This window comes from Phyllostomus hastatus, unplaced genomic scaffold, assembly GCF_019186645.2.
Source record: "Phyllostomus hastatus isolate PE091 unplaced genomic scaffold, TTU_PhHast_1.1 phas_contig_152, whole genome shotgun sequence".
NCBI classification, from domain to species: Eukaryota; Metazoa; Chordata; class Mammalia; order Chiroptera; family Phyllostomidae; genus Phyllostomus; species Phyllostomus hastatus.
The window spans coordinates 15,233,044-15,259,609 of NW_025333622.1; the positions used below are offsets into that span (position 1 = coordinate 15,233,044).

General features: G+C 41.0%; 1 protein-coding gene across 7 annotated transcripts in view; it reads left to right on the forward strand.

Moving 5' to 3' along the window:
* ERC1 (ELKS/RAB6-interacting/CAST family member 1) overlaps window positions 1–25,472 on the forward strand; it is a 564,233-nt gene extending 538,761 nt beyond the window's left edge. For all 7 annotated transcript variants that reach the window (XM_045830450.1, XM_045830453.1, XM_045830452.1 and 4 more), the window contains one exon: window positions 20,014–25,472. In XM_045830450.1, the coding sequence (XP_045686406.1) occupies window positions 20,014–20,151 (138 nt within the window). In that variant the 3' untranslated portion in view covers window positions 20,152–25,472. The remainder of the gene's footprint in view (window positions 1–20,013) is intronic.
* Window positions 25,473–26,566: the final 1,094 nt, after the last annotated feature.

Below are 26,566 nucleotides of genomic sequence, written 5' to 3' on the forward strand. Positions count from 1 at the left end.
CTCCATTCTGCTAATGACAGGCCCTTAATTTGAATGTCTATTTGTGTCTTTGTTTTTAACACTTCACACTTTCTCAAGCCTCGAGTCCTACCTCAGCATGCCTTTGGACTGGCAAAGCCTAGTAGAGACCATTTCATCCACCCCTTAGCCTCAGGACTGTGCTTCATCTTAAGCCCGTCACCCAGATGAGTAACTGGCTTGTTTTTTGTTTGTTTCTTTGTTTTCCAGCTCTATTGAGATATAATTGACAAATAAAATTTAAGATGTTTAAAGTATATAATGTGACGATGGATTATGCATATACAATGTGAAAAGATTCTCATCACTGAGTTAATTAACACATTGATCACCTAGCATATGTACCTTTTTTTAAAATTCAACTCCCTTAGCAAATTTCAGTTATACAGTACAGAGGTATTACTATAGTCATAGTTGGCTTGTTCTTTGAGTGGCATGCTACATCACAGTTCCATTGGTGTTTCTTCTAGAACATTTTCACATGAGAGATGGGTCTTGACTCTTTTTTTTTTTAAGATTTTATTTATTTTATTTTTAGAGAAGGAGGGGAGGGAGAAACAGAGAGAGAGAGAAACATCAATGTGCGTTTGCTGGGGGCCGTGGCCTGCAACCCAGGCATGTGCCCTGACTGGGAATCGAACCTGCAATGCTTTGGTTCACAGCCCGAGCTCCATCCACTGAGCTACGCCAGCCAGGGCTTGACTCTTGAAATTTAATGTGTGGGGACAATCAGACCAGTGTAAGTCTCCTGTGGGGTTTAGGAGGTAAGGTGTCTGTTCCCACTTTTACCTTTCGTAGTCCTGCCCTCTGTTTTCTTGCTGTACTTTTCTCATCCACTCCCTCCCCTCACTTGTTCAGAGGAGGTCTGACACCTATATCAAGATACAATCTTTCAGGAAAGATGGTAACCTAGGAGGTTCTTATTGGCAGACTGTCACATAGAAAAAACTCATTATCTCAGCCAGGGAAGAATGTTTTCTTAGGCAGGGAAGCAACCAGCATTTTAGAAGTGTCTAGACATACAAGTAGGTCAGAAATCAAGGCATTAGTACATTAGTGACATCTGCAAATACATAATAGAATCATCAGAAAGCAAAAGTTTGTGCTGGTTAATGTGCAGACACCTGTCTAAAACTGGATTGTTAATGCCCATTGTACGTGCCAGGTCCCAGGTCTTGCTATGTATAAGGAGATTAATTTGGAGTGACAGGTGTTAGTAGCATGTGTTTTGGCCCGGTAAATTGCCACTGACCCCAGGTCATTTGTCTACTTTTACCTGCATTACTTGACCTCTTCTCAGTTGTTGGTTTTCACAGAATCATGACTGACTCTAGCCTCCAAAAGAACGATAAGGTACAGTGAGTGATGTGACAACTCTAAGAGGCTGGTAGTTGGCCAGCAAGACCGGATTTCTTATACAACTTCCTGTGAGGCAGGGGAGACTTACTCTCTTTCTTTAGGGAGAATATGTGTATCTGGAGACAATAGAATTTGATTTCCTAACCACTCACTGGTCGGGCTTGAAGGAAGAATAATACATAAGCTTCCCTGAGGCAAATACTTCTGTCTGTCTGGACGCTTGTAGCCACTTTACCTCTGCAGTCCTCAGTTGTCTCCCTGTGTGGTTAGAGAATTGAACTGGTAGTTCTGTTCGCTCCCTTCCAGGTTTATGAGTCTGAATGTCAGAACTGGTCTGCTTTTAGGTTTGATATTTTGTGGAGCAGGGGGTTAATATAGAAAATTAAATTGTGTACTGTGTATTAATACAGATTCACCAAAAGTCTTAACTGTTTAGTTTTCTTCAGGACTAGAAATCCAGTATCACAGGATTGCCAGTATCACAGTGCACAACTTTGAGTGCATTGGTGGAAAGCAGAGAAGCTCTTGATTTTGTTTTCATTTTTAACTTTTGAAAACTGAAGGTAAAAATACATGGTAATATAACATTAAAAAGTTGACCTACCCTAAGGCATATGGCAAGCTTTCATTCAATAAATATTTAGGGAGCTACATATACTATATGCCAGTCATAAAGTGATCTCGATAATACTAGAAAATAATTATATGGCTTTCATTCTTTGAGAGGCTGAAATACTTGGGGCTCCCTTCTACCTTGATGTTTCTGCCATGAGGGAAGGAAAAGAGAAAGTTCCTTTATATCACCAGTGAATCTGAAGGAGCTTACTGTGGAATATCACACTGTTCAGCAGTGACACTGTGGGTCATGGATATATAGGCTCCCTTGGTGGGGTGGAACCAAACTTTTATTTTTATTATGACATTTTGTTCAAAATTAGTTATGGAAGAGTGGTAACATCTTATTTACTTTCGGCCTAAGAAACAAGAGCCTTTTCTTCTTGTAAAAACAAATTCGGATATTGCCTGGCAAAGGAGTTCACTACAAAGTAAGGGAGGGAGAAGGGGCAGGCCCAATAGCAACCTCATGATCCTTACCACTTTCAGCTGCGCAGAGCCCAGGGCCACGGTGCAGCTCCTTCCAGCTCCACACAACAAGCACCAGGGATGAGTGGGGACTTAGAAAGCAGGGAGAGTCAGGCTGCAAGCTCAGACTTGAAGTATGAGTCTCAATCTGTGGGAAATAATCATAGGAAAAATTCTTCAAGGATAACTTTAGTTCTCCCTGGTACTAAACATTGGAGGGATTCTACAGAGTAAAAGAGTGACCAAAATACCTGTAGAACAGTAAATGACTGGACAAGAAACATCAACTCTGACCACCTAAGTTATATATATTTGCTGCTTTAGTCAACACATATTATTACAAAATATATTTCTGTTTATTCTAGTTATTCAAAAATCTAAACTCAGAAGTTATTTTGTCTTCATATCTCCTAAGCAGATGTGGTTCAACAGCCTGCTGCTTTGGGCTGGGGGCTGCACCCAGGCCTGGACAGGACAGAAGGGCCATTTCAGTTCGACCATCATCTCTAACGGCTCCAGTCGTGTGCCAATTTTCAGCTCACACCTCACGGGCTGTGAATCCTAGAACCTAGCTGTTAAAAACCTCAAGTTCAGATTCTTGTCCACTTAAACCAAACTAATCATCTCTATATAATTTCCTGCCCACCACCAAACCATCTACAGAAAGGAGTTAATCTGAGTCACTGCCAGCCACAACTGAATTCATCCAGTAACCTCTCATAACCATCTATTCTTTATACCCAGCTATACACCTCATGTTTTATGAATGTGAATAGAGAGTTGTTTACCTTGAAATAAGGCTGTGTTCTCTCTTTTAAGATTTTCTTACTTCATGGATTTCTCTTAGCTCTCCCTAATGCCCTCACTCAGCTTTGGAGAGATGGAGTACCTATTTTAATCGGTCCTGTGCTGAGCTGTAAATGCCCTGGGGCCGTTTCGTTTCCCTGATTCAGTCAGCCGTCCCTCGGCTGTACTTCCATTCCTCCATCCAACCAGACTGTGCTCCTTCACACCATCAGCTCTGTTCCCTGACCGTTATCCTAACACTGAAAGCAGGAAGGGAGCTCAAGTGATTTTCCTTACAGCCAGCCTTTCACAACAATGCTTTTTTGGGTGTGAGGTTGTATAACATCATCTCTGAAATACCTCACTTGACTTCTGAGGCTTCCTCTGTCAATTTCTCCCCTGAAGAGTGGTGGAGGCTCAAGTATTGTCTTTTCTTCTGCAGCACACACTTCAAATGTGCATTGCTTTTTTTCAGCAATCTGAATTGAGTTGCTGTTGCATTTGTGATTCTTGGCTCGAGGCCCTCTAGAAATCATATTACTACTCTGAGTTCAGGGAGGGCTGGAATAGCTACTAAGAACAGAATACATTATAACAACATTCAGCAGACAAAGCCAGAAAGCTCTTGCCAGAGGCCACCTTGGTGTCCTGTACTTGTCCCGTGTTCCATCTTTTGGAAACGTTAAACAAAGTGGAGTACTACAGTGTATAGTTTATACGCCCTCCTATGAGGTCTGCATCGTCGGACAGTCTCGATTTGAAGATGCTTCGATTTTTATCTTAAAAAGCTCTTTGGAAAGTTATCAGTGTTTCCCCCCAGGATTAACATCTATTCCTTTAGTTTATTCTCTAGTCACTTTTCGATTGTTTGCTGTGTGTTGGGTATTTTGCTAGCCAGCACTGATGTGTAAAAAAGAACTCATCAAGAAGTTTACAAAAGAGTTGGGTAATTAACATATAGCCAGCTCTTGAAACATGAAACAAAATTAGTACATTAGCAGTATTCACCTCTGAATAAAAAAGGCTTCACAGAGAAAAGGGGAAGCTGAGCCCAGCCATGAAGGATGACTGAGACAGGGGCGAAAGGTGTGTAGGAGGTAAGACTGTCCACGTTCTAGGATGAGAGAACTATATCAAAGTAAAAGCAAAGACCAGGGAATGGCATGATGTGCCAGCAGGTGAAATCAGAAAAGGATGATAGGGCTGCCAGATTGTGGCTGCCATGCCAAAGAAATTTGGACTCCATCTCGTAAGTTAGGAAACCATTTAAGATATTGGAAGAAGAGAAGGGAACCTAATCCAACCTGTTTTAGAAAGATTGCTCTTACAGACCAGGGCGAAGTGGTTGTGAAGCTACTGAAATCAGCAAAGGATGTTAGGGGGTGACAGCTGGTGTTTAGGGCCATGACCAGAAGATGGTCAGCAGTAAAGAACCTAAACCAAAAGCAACATGACCAGACACAGGCAGTAACCCAATTCTCACAGGAGAATTGTGTTTGAGAAGAGTATTTAATCACACGAAAAACTATTTGTAGTAATTATTAAGTAAAAAGAGTAGTTTATTAAATAGAATAAGCAGTATGATTTGATGTCTAAGAGCAACATTCACAAAGAAATGTTTATCAGGCATTTGAAAAATGTGAGTCTGACACTCAAGAGAGAAGGAAACTAGCACATAATTATATTGACAAACCTTGATAATGGTTACATTTATGTCATACAAGGGTTACTATATTTACTATTCTCTTTTGTATATGTGTGGAATTTTCTGTGGTAAATAAAAAGTTTTATTTAGAAAAACACACCTCAACAGAAATAATTAAATTGGCAAAGAAAGTGGATTATAGGTGTTAGTGCTTTAAAGCACTTGGGACAATACCTGGCCCATGATAAATGACCAGTAAGGTCATTGTTATTATTATTACCGCTGTATAAAGCTAAGATAGACAACGTTATCCAAGCCCAGGGTGTAAGAGGAAGAACACACCTCTTAGACCTCAGCAATCCCCTACATGTGTGGGAGGAAGCAGAAAGAAGAGGAACGTAGCAGGACAGAGAAGGAAAATATGGTCAGGCAGAGGAGAGCCAGAAAGTCAAGAGGGGAGACGATTTTAGAAGGAGATATTATCAGGGCCAAATATCACAGAAGGGGCTCAAGTAGGATGAATGAAAACTGAGTTAGGTAAACATTGAGGTTTGTGTTTCCAGGGGTATTGAAGTTTTTAATTATACAAGCATACAAAAAATACACAAGTCATGTGTGTGCAACTCAGTGAATGGTTGCATGCTCATAATGAACACCTAGAGCAGGAAGCAGAGTCGTACCAGCATGTCAGAAGCCCCTTGTCTTGCCCCTGCCCAGTCACTACTTCCCCCCCACAAGGGTCAGCTGACTTTTTTCTTTCATTTAAAATTTTATTTATTTATTTATTTATTTATTTAGAGAGAAGGAAAGGGAGAGACAGTGAGAGAACCATTGATGTGTCCTTTCTATGCCCCTAACCAACGGCAACCCTTTGGTTCACAGGCCAGTGCTCAATCCACTGAGCCACACAAGCCAGGGCCAGGCTTTTTTTTTAATTATATTTTATTTATTATGCTATTTCAGTTGTCCCAATTGTATCACCTTTGCCACCCTCTTCCCAGCAATCCCCACATCATTGTTCATGGCCATGTGGCATGCATGTAAGATCTTTGGCTACTCCATTTCCTATGCTGTGCTTTACATCCCCATGGCTATTCTGTAACTACCTGTTTGCACTTCTTAATCCCCTCACCTCTTCACCCATTCCCCCACACTCCCCTCCTATCTGGCAACCATCAAAACCCTTTCCCTATCCATGATTCTGTCTTCTTCCTATTTACTTAGTTTGTTTTTGAGATTCAATTGTTGATAGTAATGTATTTATTACCATTTTATTATTCATAGGTTTCATCTTTTTTTTAAATAAGTCCCTTTAACATTTCATATAGTAATGGTTTGGGGATGGTGAACTCCTTTAATTTTTTCCTTGACTGGGAAGCTCTTTATCTGCCCTTTGATTCTAAATGATAATTTTACTGGGTAGAGCAATCTTGACTGTAGGTCCCCACTTTTCATGACTTTAAATATTTCTTGCCAAACCCTTCCAGCCTGCAAAGTTTCTTTTGAGAAATTGGCTGACAGTCTTAGGGAACTCCCCTGTAGGTAACTGACTTCTTTTCTTTTGCTGCTTTTAAGATTCTATCTTTATCTTTCACCTTTGTCATTTTATTTATGATATGTTTTATGGTAGGCCTCTTTGCATCCATCTTGTCTGGGACTCTCTGTGCTTCCTGGACTTACGTGTCTATTTTCTTCGCCAAATTAGGGAAGTGTTCTTTCATTATTTTTTCAAATAGATTTCCGATTTCTTGCTTGTTCTCTTCTCCTTCTGGCACCCCTATGATGCAAATTTTGGACCTCTTGAAGTTGTCCCAGAGGCTGCTTACATATCCTCATTTTTTTATTCGTTTTTTTGGTTGTTGTTTTTCTGATTGGTTGTTTTTTGCTTCCTTATGTTCCAGATCATTGATTGATTCTCAGCTTCATCCACTCTATTGTTGTTTCTATATAAATTGTTCTTTATTTCAATTCATGTACCCTTCATTTCTAACTGGATCTTTTTTATGCTGTTGAGGTCCTTACTAACTTCCTTGAGTGTCCTTATAACCAGTGTTTTGAACTCTGCATCTATAGATTGCTTATCTCCATTTTGTTTAGCTCTTTTTCTGGAGTTTTGATCTGCTCTTTCATTTGGGCCGTGTTTCTTTGTCTCCTTGTTCTGGCAGCCTCCCTGTATTTGTTTCTGTGTATTAGGTAGAGCTGCTATGGCCTAATGTAGTAGGTGTTCTGTAGGGTCCAGTGGCACAGCCTCCCCAGTCACCCAAGTTGGGTACTTGAGGTGCGCCCTTCATGTGGGCTGAGTACAGCCTTCTCTTGTAGTTGAGCCTTGGTTGCTGTTGGCAGGTCAATGGGAGGTATTTACCCAAGCCAGTCAGTGGCAAGGAATGGCTATGACCACTGAGCACCAACCTCCACCCTCTGTGGAGGATCAGCTGTGCAGGAGCAGGGTGATGTTGCTCCAGTGTGGTCTGTAGCTGTCCACTGGATGCACAGGCTCTGGCATTTCCCAGGTAGTGCATGCCAAGGTCAGTCTCCACCTGTGGTCTGCCTGGGGCCACCCTGTATGAGCTATAAAACCATCTCAGATGGCTGCTTTTTGTGCTGGGCTTGGAAATTCCCAGCCAAGCTGTAAATACAGGCTGACTGCTGCTAGTGCTGGGCCTGGATCACTTAGCAAGAGGTACAGGGGCTGGAGGCTCAGTCAGGCAGGCTGTTGCTTGTTTGATAGGATTTAGGAAGTTGTGAAGCATGAGCCAAGGCCATCCATTCATATGAAAAAGCCACAATTAACAGCTTGGGTGGGCTGGTAAGTTGGGTGGGAGAGAGTCTTAGGGAATCTCTAAGGCTGGGCAAACAGTGTTAGCCAGGTTGATGGAGTTTCATGTATGATGCCTGCTTGCCATCTCTGTGTCTCTGTGGCAGGAAGCCTCCAAAAAGGGACAGTGGCCTCTGCCCTCTTTTCTATCTGGGAGAAAGCTGTCCCCCAGCTCCTGCCTTGACATACATTTCAGTTCCTCCCTGTATATCACTGGTGCCTTTCAAGCTGCTGCCCTGGTGCTGGAGCTCAGAGGGAGTGAGTCTGAGTAGGTAAGTCCGTGGGTGGGTTCTTTAAGGGGAATTGCTTGGGACTCCAGAGGTTTCTTCCACCAATAGTCCCTGCTGGTTTTTACAGCCAGAAGTTATGGGGACCTATCTTCCTGGCACTAGAAACCCAGGTGAAGGGGTGGGATATATTTATCTAAGCTGCCATCTTGACTGGGAGTCAACTGACTTTTATTACTACAGATTAGTTTGGCTTATTTTTAAATTTTATATACCTAGAATCATATAGTGTGAACTCTTTTGTGTCTAGCTTCTTTCATCAACATCGTATTTATGAAATGCATCTCTTAGGTTACATGTAGATATGGTTCATTCATTCTCATCACAATTTATCATTTAGTTGTTGATGGACATTGGGTTATTCTCAGGTGTAGGCTGGTTTTTCTGGATTCTTTGTGTTTCATATCTGTTTTTGTGCCAATTGCAAACTATATTAACAAATGTAGCTTTATAGTAATGTTTTTCTTCAAACAATTCTTGTTCTTCTTGTAACATTGTTCTTCAAGATCGTATTGGCTATCCTTGGCTCTGTGCATTTCCATTTACAGTTTGAATCACCTTGTCAATTATACACAAACACACATCTGGCAGAGTTTTGATTTGGATTACACTGAATCTATAGATTAATTGGGGCAGAATTAACACTTTTATTAATACAATATTGAGCGTTCCAATCCATGATCACATTATATCCCTTCATTTAAGATATTTTTTAAATTTAAGTCACAAAAAGACAAACATCATATGGTTTGATTTATTAATATATGTGAACTCAAACATTTTTTAAAAATTTCTCTTAATGATGTGTTATAGTTTTTGATGTAGAGGTCTTAGTTTAGTAACCATTTGAGAAAGCAATTTCAGTGACAAAAATTAAAAGATGTTAAGGAGGGAAATGAGAAACAGGTAGCACATGTAGACTCTTCTGTTGAAATGCATGGTGAAGAAAGAAAGAGAAAAGTTGGTCCTAGCTTGTCAGAGAAACAGATGAAAAAGGTCTTTTCAGAATGAGAGTGCCCTTGGCAGCCCTGGGGGAGGAGTGGGGGCGGGGAGAGACAGGAAGCAGTTTGCTGAAGGGACGGGCAATGGAAGGGTGACTGAGGTTGGTCTGGAGAGGGAGAACATGCACTGTTGTGGGACATTTGGAGGTAGGATGTTTCGTGGCTGCAGTCCCTGTGACAGCTTCCTCAGAATCACCGGTTGCTCCTACAGTGAATGGCCCTGAGCCACCATCGTGTTGTGCCCTTTGCTACTCACAGCACCTCACCTCACAGGTGGGAAGTTGGCAGCAGCCAGACTTGGTGCCCTCATGGTCATTCTAATCCACATTTTCAAATCTCTGTTTCTTTTAGCACAGCATATTATTTTATATCTCCTCTAACAGAGGGACGTATCTGTACACTTATGTTCCCACAGTCCTTTCCTCCAGAGTATTAGTTAAATTAAGGTTCAGTGGGAAGGGGCCTTTCACTAAACTTTGAGGTGCCCAAGAGGCTTGAGGAAGATTTTGTAGTATAGATCTTTTGTATATGAAGGAAACTAAGGTACTGAGATACGAGGTTTAATGCACAAGTTACAGACAGTGCTTGCAGGATTCATGGGAGCAAATTTGTTTTGCAGTTCAGTGGAAAGTATTTTACTTTGGAAGTGATTTAAAGTTTGTTGTTGTTTGTCTTTGATTGTCTTTGTTTATATTGAAAGCTTTCAATACATACACAAAAAATTGTTCATATTCAGAGAAGGAATTGTGTAAACTTTATGTGCTGCACATATAATTATGTGCTTTTAAGAAAGTAAAGAAGACAGTATTTTTCACTGTAGTTACTTGCAATGATGGAATTTACCTGCCAATATTAGAGAGCAGAGAGTAGGAAATGGAAGATCTTGCTGGATTGTTGGGTCTTACATATACTAAGTTTGAATTTGTAGCTTTAACAAGGAAGGGAAAGAGGGAGAGAGAAGAATGTAATTCACTGTGGCTAGGATATAATAAGCATTTTCATTAAATCCCAAACATCACATGTTTGTACTTTGGGGAAATTCTTTGCTGGTGTTAAGTATAAAGGGGCGTTTCTTCGGGGAGGAGGTGAGAGATGGATAGGCAGGCATGGAGGGTGTGTCCGCCACGGCAAGGAGGAGAGGGAACAAGAATATCTTGAGTGAGATCTGGTAGATTAGGTTCCAGAAGCTGGAATACACCTTTCCTGACGTATCCATTGGACCTGCTGCATATGGAAACCATACAAAAACTTCCTTTTTTACATGTGATGCACATGCTAACGAAATACTTTAAAATAACAAGGTACTAATGCATTTCAAGATTTGTTTTCACACCTGTGCTGTGTAGGTTTTTAGTTTGGTTACTTTACACTGCCTTTCTTTCCTAAGTGGTCTAAACGGTTTAACAACACTTTCCTGTGCTCCTTTGACTTCTGAATGACTGAAGCTTTGCATTTCAAAGTCAGAATAAAAGCCCTCATTTTAAAAGTAATTCCTGTTTCACAAGAAAAATTGATCTTTGAGATTGTTTTTCAAGACAGGAAATTTTAGCATATAATGGATCAAGTGCCAATGAAGTCTCTCTGAGCTCTGCCATGCCCACATTTAATACGGCTTTCAGATAAAATGCAGGCTGTGCATCCTCCCTGGGGAATAGAGGAGGGCCTACCAGATGTAAAGCAACTGCAGTTAATGAAGGAACACTTCCTTCTCTAAACTTTTTGATTCTTCTGATCCCTTTATTTTTTTAAACACCTTTTCCTAGGCAAACCATTCGTTAGACCTTGGAAAAGGCATAGCCTCATGGTCTACCTCTGGCTTTTCTGTCCCCCTCATCTTTTTCCAGCGCCTTCAGTTACACTTCCTCCTCCAGTGCAGATCACTCTGCCCGCTTCTTGTGTATACCCTTCTGACACTTGTAGGTAATAATCATATTCCCTTCCCTTGGTGTTCAGTTAGTCAGGTCTACCTACTATTTAGTTCTTCTACTCCTGCCTCATAAAAGGATCCTGTCAGCTTCTTAGTCATGCCTGCCACTTTTCTTTGAACTTATTCCAGTTTGTCTCCATTTTTCTGGTAATGAGGTGCCTGAAATGAAACACAGTTCCTAGGTGTGGCTTCACGGCAGCCATGTAATGGACTGGGAGTGGAGGGTCCTCTGAGGGATAGTGCCCAGGTCTGGCCAGCCCAGGGCCTTTGTCACCCTCAGAGAGCGGGTATTGCTTCTATTATTGCTTCTAAGACCAAGTGTGTCTTGTATTCCTGGGCTTCAGTAAGCAGCCCAGTGCATTTCCTCCCTCATGCCTCATCAGCTCCTTCTCCTTTTCCATTGGGAACGACCCTTTTTTCTGCCCTCTAATATCAATTGCCACGTTCATACTCCTCCTCCTTTTTGCCCGAACAGAAGGCAGTATGCCTTTCTGACTTGCTGCTCAGTGCTTTGCATGGAGGACTCAGTCAGTACTTTTTTACAGTTTTATTGAGATAGAATTCACACACCATTACAATACACCCATTTAAAGTGTATGATTCAATAGGTTTAATATATTTTCTGAATTATGGAACCATCACCTCAACTGATTTTCAAACATTTTTGTCATTTCAAAAAGAAATCCGTACATAGCAGTCACTCCATATCACTCCATCCTACCCCAACCCAAGGCAACCACTAATCTGCTTTCTGTCTCTCAATTTGCCTGGTCTGGACATTTTGTAAAAATGGAACCATACAATATGTAGTCTTTTGTAACTGGTTTATTTTACCTGGTCTGTTTATGGTTCATGTTATAGCAGGTATAGTTTACATCAGATCTTCATTCCTTTTCACTGGCAAGTCAGTTACTGCTTTTTTAGTATTTCATACATTTCTGTGTCCCTTCTCAGCATCTTAGAAAGAAGAATTACACATTTAAAATGCATGTAGCTTTGAATATATTATATACCTTCATTTATATTTCTTATCATAAAATTGATGTTGCTTCTAGTGTTAAGTAATACAGAAGTATACAGAGTAAAACTGGAAGTCCTTCCATCCACTCAAACCAGCCACTCAATAGTGTTGTGGTTTTGCTTTCATACATTTTTTTATACATAGGTCCATCCAAGGATAAACCTCTTTCTCACCTCTTTTTTGACACTAAGTTTGTTAATAAATTTTTGCTCTTATAAATTTCCTTGGTAAACATACTTATGCATACATTCTTGAACTTCTTACTGGTATTTCTGTAGAATATACTCTTAAAAGTAGAATTCATTGATCAAAGGATACATACAATTAAGTTTGGTTGGTAAGACCATATATTGTGTGCCAGTCTACATTCCCTCAATAGCGGCATAAAGAGTACCCACTTCCCCAAATCCTTACCAATGCTGATTTTTAGCAGTCTTTGAAACTTTTGCCAATGTGATAAGGGAAAGAAAACCCTACTTGTTTAACTTGTATTTCTTTAATTTTTAATGAAATTGCATATTTTTTGTGCTTATTAGCCATTTGTATTTCTTCCATGAGTTTTTTGTTTATATATTCTGACCATTTTTCTATTGTTACTAAACTTATAGTACCACTTATAATATATTGATGTTAGTCCTTTGTCATTTTGTTCTTTGTCTTATTTATCATGTTTCCTAAGCCAACACTTGTATTTTAATTTAAGTTATATCTCTTCTGTCTCCATATAATCATTTTAAATTTCTATACAGTCAAATTTGCCCTTTATTTTCCTTTTATAGCTTTCTTTAAACACATTACCCTCTGTCTTAATCAGTTCAAGCTGCTATAACAAAATACCATAAACTGTGTGGCTTATCAAAAACAGAAATTTATTTCTCACCATTCTGGAGTCTGGCAGTCCAAGATCAAGATGCCAGCGTGGTCAGGTTCTGGTGAGGACCTTCTGCTGCATCACAGACTGCCTTCTTTTCCTTGGATCCTCAGGTGGTACAAAGAGCTCCAGCTAGCTCTCTGAACTCTTCTTATAAGGGCACTGTTCTCATACATGCAAGCTTTACTCCCATGACCAAATTATCTCCCAAAGGTTCCACCCCAAAATACCATCACACTGAGATTAGGATTTCAACATACATATTGGGAGAGGGGGGACACAAACATTCAGTCTATTGCAAAATATAAAATACAAAGCTTTTACCAGTCTCCCAGCCCAAGATTATAAAAAATGCTTCTTAATTTGCTTCTATACTTTCATGATACAATTTTAATAACTTTTTACTGAGATATAATTGACAAAATATCATCATATTAGTTTCAGGTCTGCAAAATAATGATTTGATAATGTGTATGTATTGCAAAATGATCACCACCATAAGTCAAGTAACCATCCATCACCGCCCATGGTTACCTGTTATTCTTTCTTGTGATAAGAACTTTTAAAATCTAATCTCTTAGCATATTTCAAATGTTCAGTACAGTATTATTAACTGTAGTTACCATGCTGTATATTACATCCCCAGGATTTATTTCTTTTATAACTGGGAATTGTACCTTTTGACTCCCTTTACCCTTTTCCCCACCCAGTCACCCCTCATCTCTGGCTGTTCTGCCTATGATTTTAGCTTGTTTTTTTTTTGTTGTTGTTGCTTTCTTTGGGTTCCACATATAAGTGAAATCATAATTGTATTTATCTTTCTCTGTCTAGCTTATTTCACTTAGCAATAATACCCTTAAGTTTTATCTGTATTGTTGCAAATGGCAGAATTTCCTTCTTTTTTAGGCTTAAATAATATTTCATTCTGTGTTTGTGTGTGTTTACATTTTCTTTATCCATTCATCCATCAGTGAACACTTAGTTTGCTCCTATCCCTTGGCTATTGTAACTAATGCTGCTGTGAGCACGGGGCAGTGGGGGGAGGGCGTATATCTTTTTCAGTTAGTGTTTTCATTTTATTTGGATAAGTATCCAGAAGTAGAATTGATGGGTCATATTGTAGTTCTATTTTTAACTTTTTGAGGAACCTCTGTACGGTTTTCTATAGATGCTACACTGTTCTCATTCCCACCAACAAACAGTACATGAGTGCTCCCTTTTCTCCACATCTTCAGCAGCATTTATTATTCCTTGTCTTTTTGATGACGGCCATTCTGACTTGTGTGAGGTGATATCTTATTGTGGTTTTGATTTGCATTTCTCTGATGATTAGTGATGGTGAGCCCTTCTCGTGAACCTATTGGCCATCTTTATGTCTTCTTCAGAATATGTCTACTCAATATCCTGTCTGATGTTGCTCAGTGGATTGAGTGCCAGCCTGTGAACCAAAGGGTCACCAGTTCAATTCCCAGTCAGGACACATGCCTGGGTTGCAGGCCAGGTTCCCAGTGAGGGACATGTGAGAGGTAACCACACACTGATGTTTCTCTCCTGCTTATGTTTTTTCTCTCTTATTGCTTATGTTTTCTTCTAAAAGTTTTTAGATTTCAGGCGTTACATTCAAGTCTTTAATTCACTTTGAGTTAATATTTGTGGATGGTGTTAGATAGTGGTCCAGCCTTATTCTTTTGCATGTGGCTGTCCTGTTTTCCTAACACCCTTTATTGAAGAGACAAACTATCCCTTTCCAACTGCATATTCTTGATTCCTTTGTCATAAATTAATTGACCATATATATATATATATATATATATGCTTTTTTCTAGGCTCTTTTCTGGTTCATTGATCTATGTGCCCACTTTTATGCCAGTACCATACATTATGATTACTATAGCTTTATAATATAGTTTGAAATCAGGTAGCATGATGCCTCCAACTTTGTTTCTTTTTCTCAAGATTGCTTCGATTATTTGAGGTCTTTTATGGTTTCATACAAATTTTAGGATTGTTCTAGAAATAGAAATGTGAAAAATGCCATTGGAGTTTTGGTAGGGATTGCATTGAATCTTCAGATTGCTCAGGGTAGTATGGACATTTTATTAATTTCAATTATTTCAATCTGTGAGCATGGAATCTTTTCATTTACTCATGTCTTCAACCTCTTTCAGCAACGTCTTAAGAGTTTTTAGTGTACAGGTCTTTCACCTCATTGGCTGAATTTATTCGTAGGTATTTTATTCCTTTTGATACAATTATAAATGGGATTGCTTTTTAAATACCTCTTCCTGAATTCTTTATTTGTATATAGAAACAACAGATTTTTTATGTTGATTTTGTTCAATAGCTTTAACAGTTTTTTGGTTGAGTCTTTAAAGTTTTCTATATATAATATGTCATCTGCAAAGATTGTCAGTTTTACTTCTCTTTCTATTTGGATGCCTTTTTATTTCTTGTCTAATTGCTCTGGCTGGAACTTCTAATACTATATTAAATTAAAGTGGCTAGGTGGCATTATTATCTTGTTCCTGATCTTAAAGGAAAGCTTTCTTTTCAGCTTTTCACCATTGAGTATGATCCTAGCTTCGGGAATATCATATATGGCCTTTACTATGTTGAGGTACATTCTCTCTGGTGTACATTTGAATTTGGCTGAATGCTTTTTCTGCATTTATTGAGATGACCATATATTTTTATCCTTCACTTTTCTAATGTGGTGTATCACATGTATTGATTTTTTACAAATGTTAAACTACCCTTGCATCACTGGAATAAATCCCACTTGATCACGGTATATGATCCTTTTAATGAATTGTCAAATTGATTTATTCATATTTTGTTGAAGGATTTTTGCATTAGTATTTATCATGGATATTAGCCTGCCATTTTCTTTTTGTATGGTGTCCTTGTTTATTTTTGGTATCAGGGTAATGCTGGCCTTATAAGATGAGTTTGGAAGTTTACCCTCCACTTGTATTTTTTTGGAAGAGTTTGAGAAGGATTAGTATTAATTCTTCTTTGAATGTGGGGTAGAATTCACCTGTGAAGTCATCTATCTAGTACTGGAGTGTTGTTTGTTGGGAGGTTGTTGATTACTAATTCAGTCTCCTTAGCAGTGTTCAGTTTGTTCAGATTTTCTATTTCTTCATAATGCAGTCTTGGTGTGTTTTATGTTTCTAGCAATTTACCCATTTCTTCCAGGTTTTCCAATTTGCTGCCATACAGTTGTTCATAGTAGTCTCTTATGATTCTATGTATTTCTGTGCTTTCGGTTGTAACATCTCCTCTTTAATTTCTGATTTTATTTGAGTTTTCTCTCTTTTTTTTCCCTGGTAAGTCTAGCTAAAGGTTTGCCTATTTAGTTTATCTTTTCAAAAACAGCTCTTAGTTCTATTGATCTTTCCCATTATCCTTTTAGTCTCTAAGCCAGTTATTTCCATTCTGATCTTTGTTATTTCCTTCCTTCTGCTAACTCTGGGCTGTGTTTGTGCTTCATTTTGTAGTTCCTTGATGTGTGAAGTTATGTTGTTTATTTGAAATCTTTTTTTCCCTTAATGTAGGCATTTATCTCTATGACCTTTCCTCTTAGAACTGGTTTTGCTTCATCCCATAACTTTTGCTGTATTGTACAATATTTCAGTTTTCACTTGCTTCAAGGTATTTTATTTCTTGTTTGATTTCTTCTTTGACCACTTGGTTTTTTAGTTCCATGCTGTTTAAGCTGCACATATTTGTGAATATTTCAGTTTACTTCTTTTGATTTCTAGTTTCATACCATTGTGGTCAGAATAGATGCTTGATGAGATTTTAGTCTTCTTAAATTTATTAACACTTGTTTTGTAGTGTAACATATGACCTTTCCCAAAGAACATTCCATGTGCACTTGAGAAGAATGTGTATTCACACTGTAATTTTTAAATTTGGATCCTCAGCCAGTGTGAAGTTTCTGTGTATGCACAAATGAGCAGGACTCTAACTACAGCTATGCCCAGACAGCCTAAAATAGTCATGGATTTCTAATGCCTCCTGATCATATACTAAATCCCACTGATCAAATTTTATCAATATAATACTTCTAACTAATATACTTTTAAACTATGTTTTATAATTTGGTCAAGCAACTCCCACGTCATTTTTATTTCTTTTAAATATGTTTTGACTCTTACATATTTACATTTCAGGGTAAATTTTAGAATCAGTTATGAAGTTCCAGAAAGAGTCTTTGGGAATTGATTTGGAAATGTATCTGTAGTATACCTTTAGGTAAAAACAAAATCAGTGTATAATGTCATTGCCATTTTGTCTCCAAAATTACATGTGCATATAATAAAAGTCTCAAAAGATATATGACAGAATATACAGCAGTGGTTACCTCCTGATGCTAATGTTGTGATTTTTTTTCTTGGTGCTTTTCTTATCCAAATATTCTACAATGTATGTGTAATACTTTTTAAATCCAAAAAACCTGGAAAGTGTTATTAAAATAAAATATATTCATTAGTAACTTCTTGTTTATCTATTTAACATAACAGAAGCCAAATAAAATTTCATGGGAGTAAGTATGTGACTTGTAGAGAGTCAAGTACAGATACCTGGCTCCAAATATCAACCAAAGTTTTTCAGAATATTCCTGAGAATAATCTGAAGCAGTACAACCTGACATTGTCATTACTCACTTTGAGTGGTTGACTTCAGTTCCTTTGAAGAGACTTGAGAGTTGTAGTCCTTTCACATAGCAGTATTTCTGGGTTATATTTTTGGGTTATATTCTGTGCACCTGGCCTCCTTGGTTTCCCCGTATCAGAGATTTATATTTCTGTGACATAGCCAGGCCTTGTTATGCACCAAGACTTAGTGTGGTCTAAAGCCAGCCCTTGCATGCCTTGATCTTTTAGTCAACATTTAGCAGAAAGAAGATTTCTGAATCTGTTCCCAGCTCTTTATATATTTGAAGAAGCCGCATGTTAATTCTTGGCTCAGAGCATCTAGATTCTGTCAACACTGTAGTTAGAACTTGGTTCTCTTTGCTTTTAAATCTGCGTGGACTTTTTGGGCAATCTTACTGATTTAGTTAAAAAAAAAAACAATAACAATGATTATAACAACATCTAGATTTATCAAGCATTTTCTATGTATCAGGCATTATACTGTACCTTATAAGAATATCTCATTAAATCTTGAAAACAACCCTATAAATGTTATTGCCTCATTTTATGGATGAGGAAACTGAGGCTTAGAGAGGTCCAGGTCATACAAACTAACAATTGGCAGAGCTGACATTGAAACCCAGGCAGCCTAACTCTCTGGAGCTTGTGTTCCTAACTACACTTTAAACTCAATTTTTAATTTTCTTCCTTCCCTAAAACCTGCTCTGCTTCCCGTATTTTCAGTCCTATTTGTCTAATATCCCCAGCTAGAACTGTCAGAATTATTTTCCATTCTCCATCACTTAACTCCACCTCTTATCAGCCCTACCTTTGGAAAGTCGTACATTCATCTGCTCTTCTCCATGTCCCCAGACCCTACCTTTGTTTTAACCCTCCTCAACTCATACCTGGGCTTGTAACAGTTACCCTTTTGACTATTCTTTTTCCACTCAGTCTAACATGTTTTTATATTTATAGCTATCTTCTAAGAAAATGAAGCTAATCATGTCTCTGTACTATTTAAAACCTCTTGTACTTCCTTTTGTTGTTGTCGTTGTCGTTGTCTTAACCAAATTAAATCTGAACTCCTTAGCTTCACATCCACAGTTGGGCCCCAGTCTTGTCTCTTCATCGTGGATTCCTCTCGTTCCCCACTCACTCCCCTTACCTTGTGCTCCCACCATATTGACTGTCTCACTCCTCCCAAGACCTGTGCCAAGCCCTTTATAGCTCTGCATCTGCACTTGTTGCATCTGCTGGAAGCCTCTTCTGTCTTTGATCTCCCAGACAAACTCCTATTCAGCTCTCAAGATCCAAATCATATGTTGCCTTTAGTAACGTCTTTTTGGATTCCTCCAGGATAAAAGCAGCATTCTTATGTCTTCCCTGTAGCATGTGTCCATGCCCGGCTATGGTCCTTACCATACTGGGTTGTAATTATCTGTTTATATGTTTGTCTTTTTTATTAAAAGGATCTTACTAAATGGATCTTGAGGGCAAGAACCAAATCCAGACCCTTAGTAAATGTTGGTTTAATACTTGAAGGAATGTTTAAGAGGGTATTTAGAACAGTAGGAAGGTAGAAATATACCTACCCCTAAACAAAGACTACCTCATGTCTAAATTAATAGGCCTAAGGTAGTGTAGTTTGATGCACTGAATAAAAGTAGTACATGGAAATAGGGGAAGTCTTTTAAATCATAAGTCTCCCTTGGTCAAGGACCATTATGCAAGATTGGGATCCTGTCTGGGATCACCCATGCACCTGTGTGAGACTGAGGCGCAGTGGAGAGAAAACTCCTCCGAATGAGAAGCCTGGAACTGGAGTCCCGGCTCTGTCTGCAAACGACCGTATTTGGGACTTGGAAGAGTCACTAACTTCCTTGGACTTCATTTTCATGAAAACACATTTGATATTTACTTTTACACTTTTCTGGTTGTTCATTTAGATGCAGGAAGACCTCGCATAGAAAGTGTCTCTTTCATCATCCTTTTTCTTTAGCTTTGTTGAGGTGTAATTGGCAAATAAAAGTGTGATATATTTAAAATGTACAACATGATGATTTGATACACATACATTGTGAAAGGATTCCCACTAGCAAGTTAACACATTCATTATCTCACATAGTTCCTTTTTTCTTCATGAGAACACGTACATTATTCTCTGTTGGCACATTTCAGTTTTACAGTGCGGTATAATCCACCATTGTCACTGTGTTTAACCTTCAATCCTCAGACCACACTCATCTTGTATCTGAAAGTCTGTGCCCTTTTAGCAGCCTCTTCCCATCTCCCCCGCCCCCCAGCCCCCGGCCACTACCGTTGTAGTCTCTGATTTTGTGAGTTCCACTTCTTCTTTGTTTTCAGACTTCACATTTAAGTGATGCCTTGCAGCACTTGTCTTTCTCTGCCTGGCCTAACTCACTCAGCATAATGCCCTCCAGTTCATCTGTGCAGTTGCAAATGTCATTTCTTTATTGATAAATGATAATTCTTAACTCCATGCAAGTAGGATTGTTTTATTTGATCTGAAATCCATCTTTCCTCTTCCTTTCAGCTTCAAAAGGAGTTGGAGAAAGTTGAGCAGGACAATGCAGAGCTGCAGGAGTTTGCCAATGCCATTCTCCAGCAGATAGCAGATCACTGCCCCGACATCCTGGAGCAGGTGGTCAATGCATTGGAAGAGTCGTCCTGACTCTGCTTCACAGAGCATGGCGAGCCCAGCAGCCCAATATAGTGCGCCCAGGAGCCAAAAAAAGATAACTGCAAGGGACAGGCACCCCGAAAACACCATGAACTCTGTCCTGCCTTGGTTAGTCCTTCAAGTGTGATTCCAGCACCTTTTTACAAGTCTGCCATCTTACTCTGCCTTTCTACTTGGGATGTTTTCTCTACAGTTATTTTTTTGATGTCCTGGGTGGGTAAGTGACCAAGTCTCCATGAAGAACTGCCATCTAGTCATCAACAGTGAAGAACTCCGGAAGCTGGTGGCTCTGCCCTCACAGAGGAACATGGAGTAGGGAGCCTCTTACCTTCTGTCCGTGACCTGAGCACTAAATCTGGAATCTGCTTGAAGTTCAACATCCTGAGAGAAGAGAGCTGAGTGTCCTAATATCATAATAGGTGCTTTCTCCTAAAAAGGTATAAAAAAAATCAAAGATATTATTAGAAAAAGAGAGAACAGGGACAAAGAGAAAACCAACTCTTCTTTTTACAGTCTCTGTGTTTACTTTCCATCTGCAATGTCTCGTGCAGGCGAGCTGCAAGCAGGCCTCCCTGTGGCTCCACGAGCACTAATGCCCCAGCCTGCCCTTCTCGCTTACCTGCGCTCTTCTCCTTGGCCAGTTAGCAAGAGGACAGTGCAAGCAGTTCTCCCCCTGGCCCCTCTCATTTGTAAGACCTATGGCCTTTTACTTAGTTTGCCAGATGGTGTCTGATGGAAAGAGAAGAGGGGTTTACATGAGGATTGTCATCCCCAGCTCTGCATCTGCAGATGAGCGTTCCTCAGGGTCAGGCTGGTTTCTCCTGAACATCTTTCTCATCAGGCCCCTGAGCCCCCCAAAAATGCTTCTGCCTTCCCACCGCCGTTCCCCAAGCTCTTGCAGCCCAGCGCTCACCAAACTTCGTGACCCACCTTCCACCCTTACAGCCTTACTCGTGATTCGCACTCCTAGAACTTTGTCCTCGTGCATTGCCTGGAACCGCCTTCTGGTCCAAATGAATGTTTCTCATCCCCCACACTTTCCTTCCTTCATTCTTTCATTCAGAGAATATTTATGAAATGCCTACTGTTAGGCAGTCATCCTTGAAAAACAGTGAGGGAGAGGTATAAAGGATTCTCTGAGACATACCTACCTAAGTCAAAGTGGTAAAAGGCACACCATTCCCCTCCTCCATCTTAATAGAAGTGTCTTTTTCCAGAAAAGTCTTTCACAAACAGCATTTCTCATTTCTCACTCTATGGAATTGATGAGTTGGGGGCTGAGGGCTGAGCCACTTACTTGCCTGCAGGATCCCATTTGGTGATGCAGGATTTTTGTTTATGTTATTACCCTCAGAGGGTGTGCTGTGCAGGGGTCTGTGGTGGTGGGTAGTGTTTTCTTAACACATTTGTGCACTCCTCATGGAATTTGGCCAGCTCCATGTCACAAATCAGAAAATTGACCCCAAAGTTGCAAATCCACTTGAGGTATTGGCATTTTGAAGGGCAGTTTTCCCAAGCATGGACAATGGCAGTCATAAATAATCAGGCACCAAGAAATCGACCACTTAACCAAAATCTAGGTCTTTGACCACCTGTGTGGCCAGACGCCCACACCTTCAAAAAAAGAATTGCTGGGCTAAATATCTTTGTCTTGTATTTTCTCCTTTGCCCTTTCCCAGTCACTCACCCAGAGAATCTGATGCTGCCTGTAAAATCACAGCCATCAGTTCAGTACCTTCCCACCAGTAAGCCTTGACTGTCTCATTAACTTACATGGTGAGATCTCCAGCTGTCCTGACTCCCTGCTCCCCTTGAAGCTGTAGTGTGTTCCTTATCAAAGGTTTAAATGGACTCTGCTCATAAACTTCTTACAGAGATGCTTCCTGATAGCAAGCCTGGCCAGAATGGGGGTACAGGAGTTAGATATTAAGTGGTGGTCAATTACCTCAATTCCGTTTATTTATTGCACTGCCCATAAATCATGTAGATAGCCCCTAGTATTTTATGGCTGGAGTATTAGAATCTCACTTTAAATACTATGATGCAAAGAACTGAGGTAGGACAGCACCCTTCACAGGACTGCCCCAGAGCAGAGGAAGCAGAGGGGGACACGCTCAGAGAAGTGGCCTGGCCTGGCCTGGCCTGGTGCCGGCTGGCTGTGGTCTGGCAAGGACAGCATCAGTCAGGTCTCTCCCTGGCTCCCACTGATTCTGCCTTTACCATCAAATACAACTGCCACTCTTGCCCACATGTTGGCGTGACTCTTACTGCACCTTCCCTTCCCTTTCCCTTCTTCCCGTCTTCCTTTCCCTTCTACTTTCAACCCTTCCCATTGCTCTCCCTCTAAACCCTTATGGGAGTTCTCTAGACAAGTGCTGCTGAGAAGAAAAATTTCTGGTCTCTATGAACCATAGCAGGGAATCTCATTCATTCTTCCTAGTATATGGGGACTGCCCAGTCCTTGATGAAAATAGGCTCTGGCTAAAACTTAATGGTGAATATGACCTGCACTTATAAGGGCAAAGTCAATACAGTTTCGAGCATTTAGAGTATCTTATTGAGTTTAGCTCATCCAGTGAGCTAGCATTTACTAAATGCACAATTCCTGTCATACAAGGTCCTGTCATTCCGTGACCTTCTTGTGGTATTCAAAGTTTCACAAGGTCACTCAACTACTACCGAAGGTCTGTAGCCTTGAAAACTCACTGCAGGTTGCCTATGAAGTTCACTAAACTCATCCATTCCATTGGCAAGTCTAGTTTCCCCTTAACATCTGTGCCCCAAATGAAGATCATCCTAAAGGGGACAAGAAGAGTGGGTGGAATCCAACTGGAGCTCATGACTGAAAAGATACAATGTGACTTTCATCTTTGCATATACCTCTACCCCGGATGCTCATTGAGTTCTTGGTGAAGTATCTGAATTGAGATTTATAAGGATGTCGGATACCATTTGAAATAGAAAAGACTTTAAATGGGCTTTAAAATAGTAAGAAATATGAGTGGGAATCCCAAAATTCATCTCAATTCTAACCTTTGATCTTGTACATTACAACCTAAAGAAGGTCTAAGTTCTTTTCTCTTTTTCTTACACTTGAGCTTTAAAAATACTAACAAGGCAGACTGGACCCAAGACCACCTTCAGTGTCAGTAGCGGCAGTGTGACTTGGCACTTTTTGTCAATGAAAGTATTTGGTTTTCCACGAGGAGCTCATTGGCTCACCCATCCTCAGAGTGAGAGAGAGAAAAGGAAGAGACATCATCACAGAGTTTCAGTCAACTGGGGAACAAGCCTGTCGATGGCCAGGACTGGCATTTGCATTTGCTGCTAGAGAGTCCCGCTGACCCCCGAGCCATCCCACCCTCCTGTTTGACCCCATTACTTAAGCAGGGGCCCACTGGCTACCCTCAGAGTCTTTGAGGAAAGAGCAAATAAAGGAATATGTCACTGCATAGAATGTGGCCCTCACATGACACTAAGTTTCAGTGGACCCCGTGTCAGCAATATCAGTGACTTTCACGTCTGCCTCCCCAGCCTCATCTCCCTACCTGTGAAAGTTCAGAACTGTGGGAAGGAGATGAGAAGAGGATGCAGGCAGCTCGCCACCCTTTGAAGAACCTGCAAGGCCACCCACCCATCATCCATCACTGCCAGTCCCTGGGCTTCTCAGGACAGTGACTTGAGAGAAATGTTTTTGAGTGACTTAAAGAAATGTTTTAAAAGAATCTGGAGTTTTCCACCAGGTGAACTAAGGGAATACTTGGGCAAGAAAAAAAAAAACATACATTACAAGGAAATCCTTCTGAACAAAATGGCTGTCTTTACTTACTTACTCTTTTTAAGCAAAAACTATTTCCAGACATTTTAGTGTCAAAACTGTAACCAAGTGTCTCCTGATTTTCCCCCAATGTATTAGCGAGTGCTGTGACCCTAATGTAGGTGTTTCTCCTCCCGACTCTGTTGGAGGAGAGGTGGTTTTAGGGACTGACGGTGGGGGGGCAGGTTTTGTCCCACCCCACCTCCTCTTCTGTTTCTCTGCTTGTCTATATTGTCTGTGTGGTTCCGAGAATTTGGGCAGTTACATTGTGTCCATTGTTGAGATTATTAAGATACTAAGAAGTAGTTGTAGAACTGAAAAATTAAAGAGATGTGTTTAAGAAAATGCAAACCAATATCATGTTAAAGGAATTCAAGCTATGGGGCAGCCAAACTCTTCCCCTCCTCCCAAGTTGGCTCAGGTGGCTGGATTGGCCACTTGGGAAGCACAAGGGCCGCAGTCCAGGTAGGTGACCTCCTAGCCGGACAACAGCTGCTGAGGGAAGGAATGGGAGTCTGGGGCTCAGAGTCCCAGCTGTGCCAGCGTTTTCCTATACACCCTCAGGCCCTCTGGGTAGAGGTTTCAGTTTGTGACCCCATAACCACTGTCACCCCCACATTGGCCCAAGCTCCCTGTGCCTAATACTGTGTGGTGACCTGGGCTTGACCCTGAAGCCCCACACCTGGCAGCAGCCCTGTACAGGCCACAGAAACTTCTTCCTGCCCACTTGGTGCTATATCATCCAGTGACTGTCCAGTACGGGCTGAGCACTGGCCAGCCTAGGGGCTGTACTCCCGGGGAATGAATTGTACTGGGATCTCAGTTCCTTTTGGCTTCAGTCCTAGATTCTTTCCTTTAAAAATTTTTTAGACCCCAGATCTCCCGGGCCAGGCCACCTGTCTTGGCCCCTGAGATGTCGTGTTCGGGAAAGGAAGTGGACCTTGCCGAAGCCAGAGAATCGGGCCCTGGGCCAGAGCCAGCCCTCTCAGCCTAGCCCTTGTGACCACACCACACCAGTATTGCATCGCCCTCCAGTGCGGCTAGGCCCACGGGGGGCAGCACGCCACCCATTCTGGCCTGCCTGCCACATGCAGGACTAGCCCCGGAACCTGCCCGCACACCAGGATGTCCAGGATGGAGACCTGGGGTCTCCTTGGGCTTCCACCCCTCTGCTGCAGAAGAGAAATGCTGCACTTTAGCTAGGAGCTGGGGGCACTGGCCACTGACTCCTTGTAGCTTGAGTTCCTTTCGACGACAGTAGCAGCTGCCATGGTGGTGTCTGTGATGCAAATGCACCCGCTGCCTTCCCATATGTGTGTGAGTGTGTGTGTGTGTGCGCGCATGTGTGGTGGCTGGAGTCATGTTACTGACAAGATAATGACACTACAAAGAAATTGTGTTATAGTCAACTTTGCCTTGATAATTATTGTAAACACTTTTGTTCATTTTTTCTTTTTTATTCACAAACTAAATCCATCAGGAAATTATGAAATTATTTAAAAATTGTGTGTTGTGGGTTTTTTTAAGTCTCATTCGGTCTGATAATTCAAGTGAGATATGTCCTCACATGCTGGAAAAGCAGGGAGAGGCCAGCAGTCCCCAAGAGGTCAAGTCCAGTGGTCGACAACCCAAGAACCAGAGGTGCTGGTCCCTAAGGGAGGCAGAGGAGTTGACGGCACACTCCGCCCTGGCAGGCCTAGCTGGGCAATCTCAGAGAGAAGACGAAGCCTCCTTTAGGTTCCCACTTCAACTCGGGATTGGCAGCCCCCTCAATTGCCTTTGAAAATCAATTTCCTCCTCCCTTTTTCCTTAATTTCAACCTAGACTCTGAGTCAGGTTCCCCATTTCTGAGCTCACCATGCGTTGGAGCTTAGAGTAAGCACCCACAGCTGAGAGGTCGGTGGTGCAGTGGCTCAGGCTCAGGTGGCAGAGCAGTGGGGAGGGTCCCAGCTTAAAAGGGTTTTGTGCAGAATTGGGATTTGAGCTTCACTGAGTGTACTCATCTTCTGATGTTTTAACTCTGGGATGTGTGAGCTGTGTCAGTCAACAGAAGCATGGATACCAGCAGTGAAAGGGGCCAAGAGAACCTATGCTTCAGAAATTCCCAGCCTTGGTATTTGTCTTTAGCCTGATGCTCAGTAAGACCTCATTATGGGCTTTGGCCAGGTAGCTCCATTGGTTAGAGCGTTGACCCTATACGCCAAGTTCGTGGGTTCCATCCCCAGTCAGGGCATGTGAAAGAGCCAGTCAATGAATGCACACATAAGTGGAACAAGAAAATGATATTCCCTCCCTCCCTCCCTCTCCCTCCCTCCCTCCCTCTCTCTCTCTCTCTCTCTCTCTCTCTCTCTCTCTCTCTCTCTCTCTCTCTCTTTCTCTTTCTCTCTCCCCCTTTGATCTCCCCCCATCCTCTCTCTAAAAAAAAAAAAATCAATTTTTTAAAATTATTCTGGGGAATTGCTTCTATGAGAATTTGTTTTCTGCTTAAACTCACTTCTGTGTCAACCCCAGAAGTGAACCAGCTGCTTGCTGCGTTCCTTTCCCTCCCTGGTAAGTTCTGTTGCCCGCTGTGTGTTGACGCTTACCTAC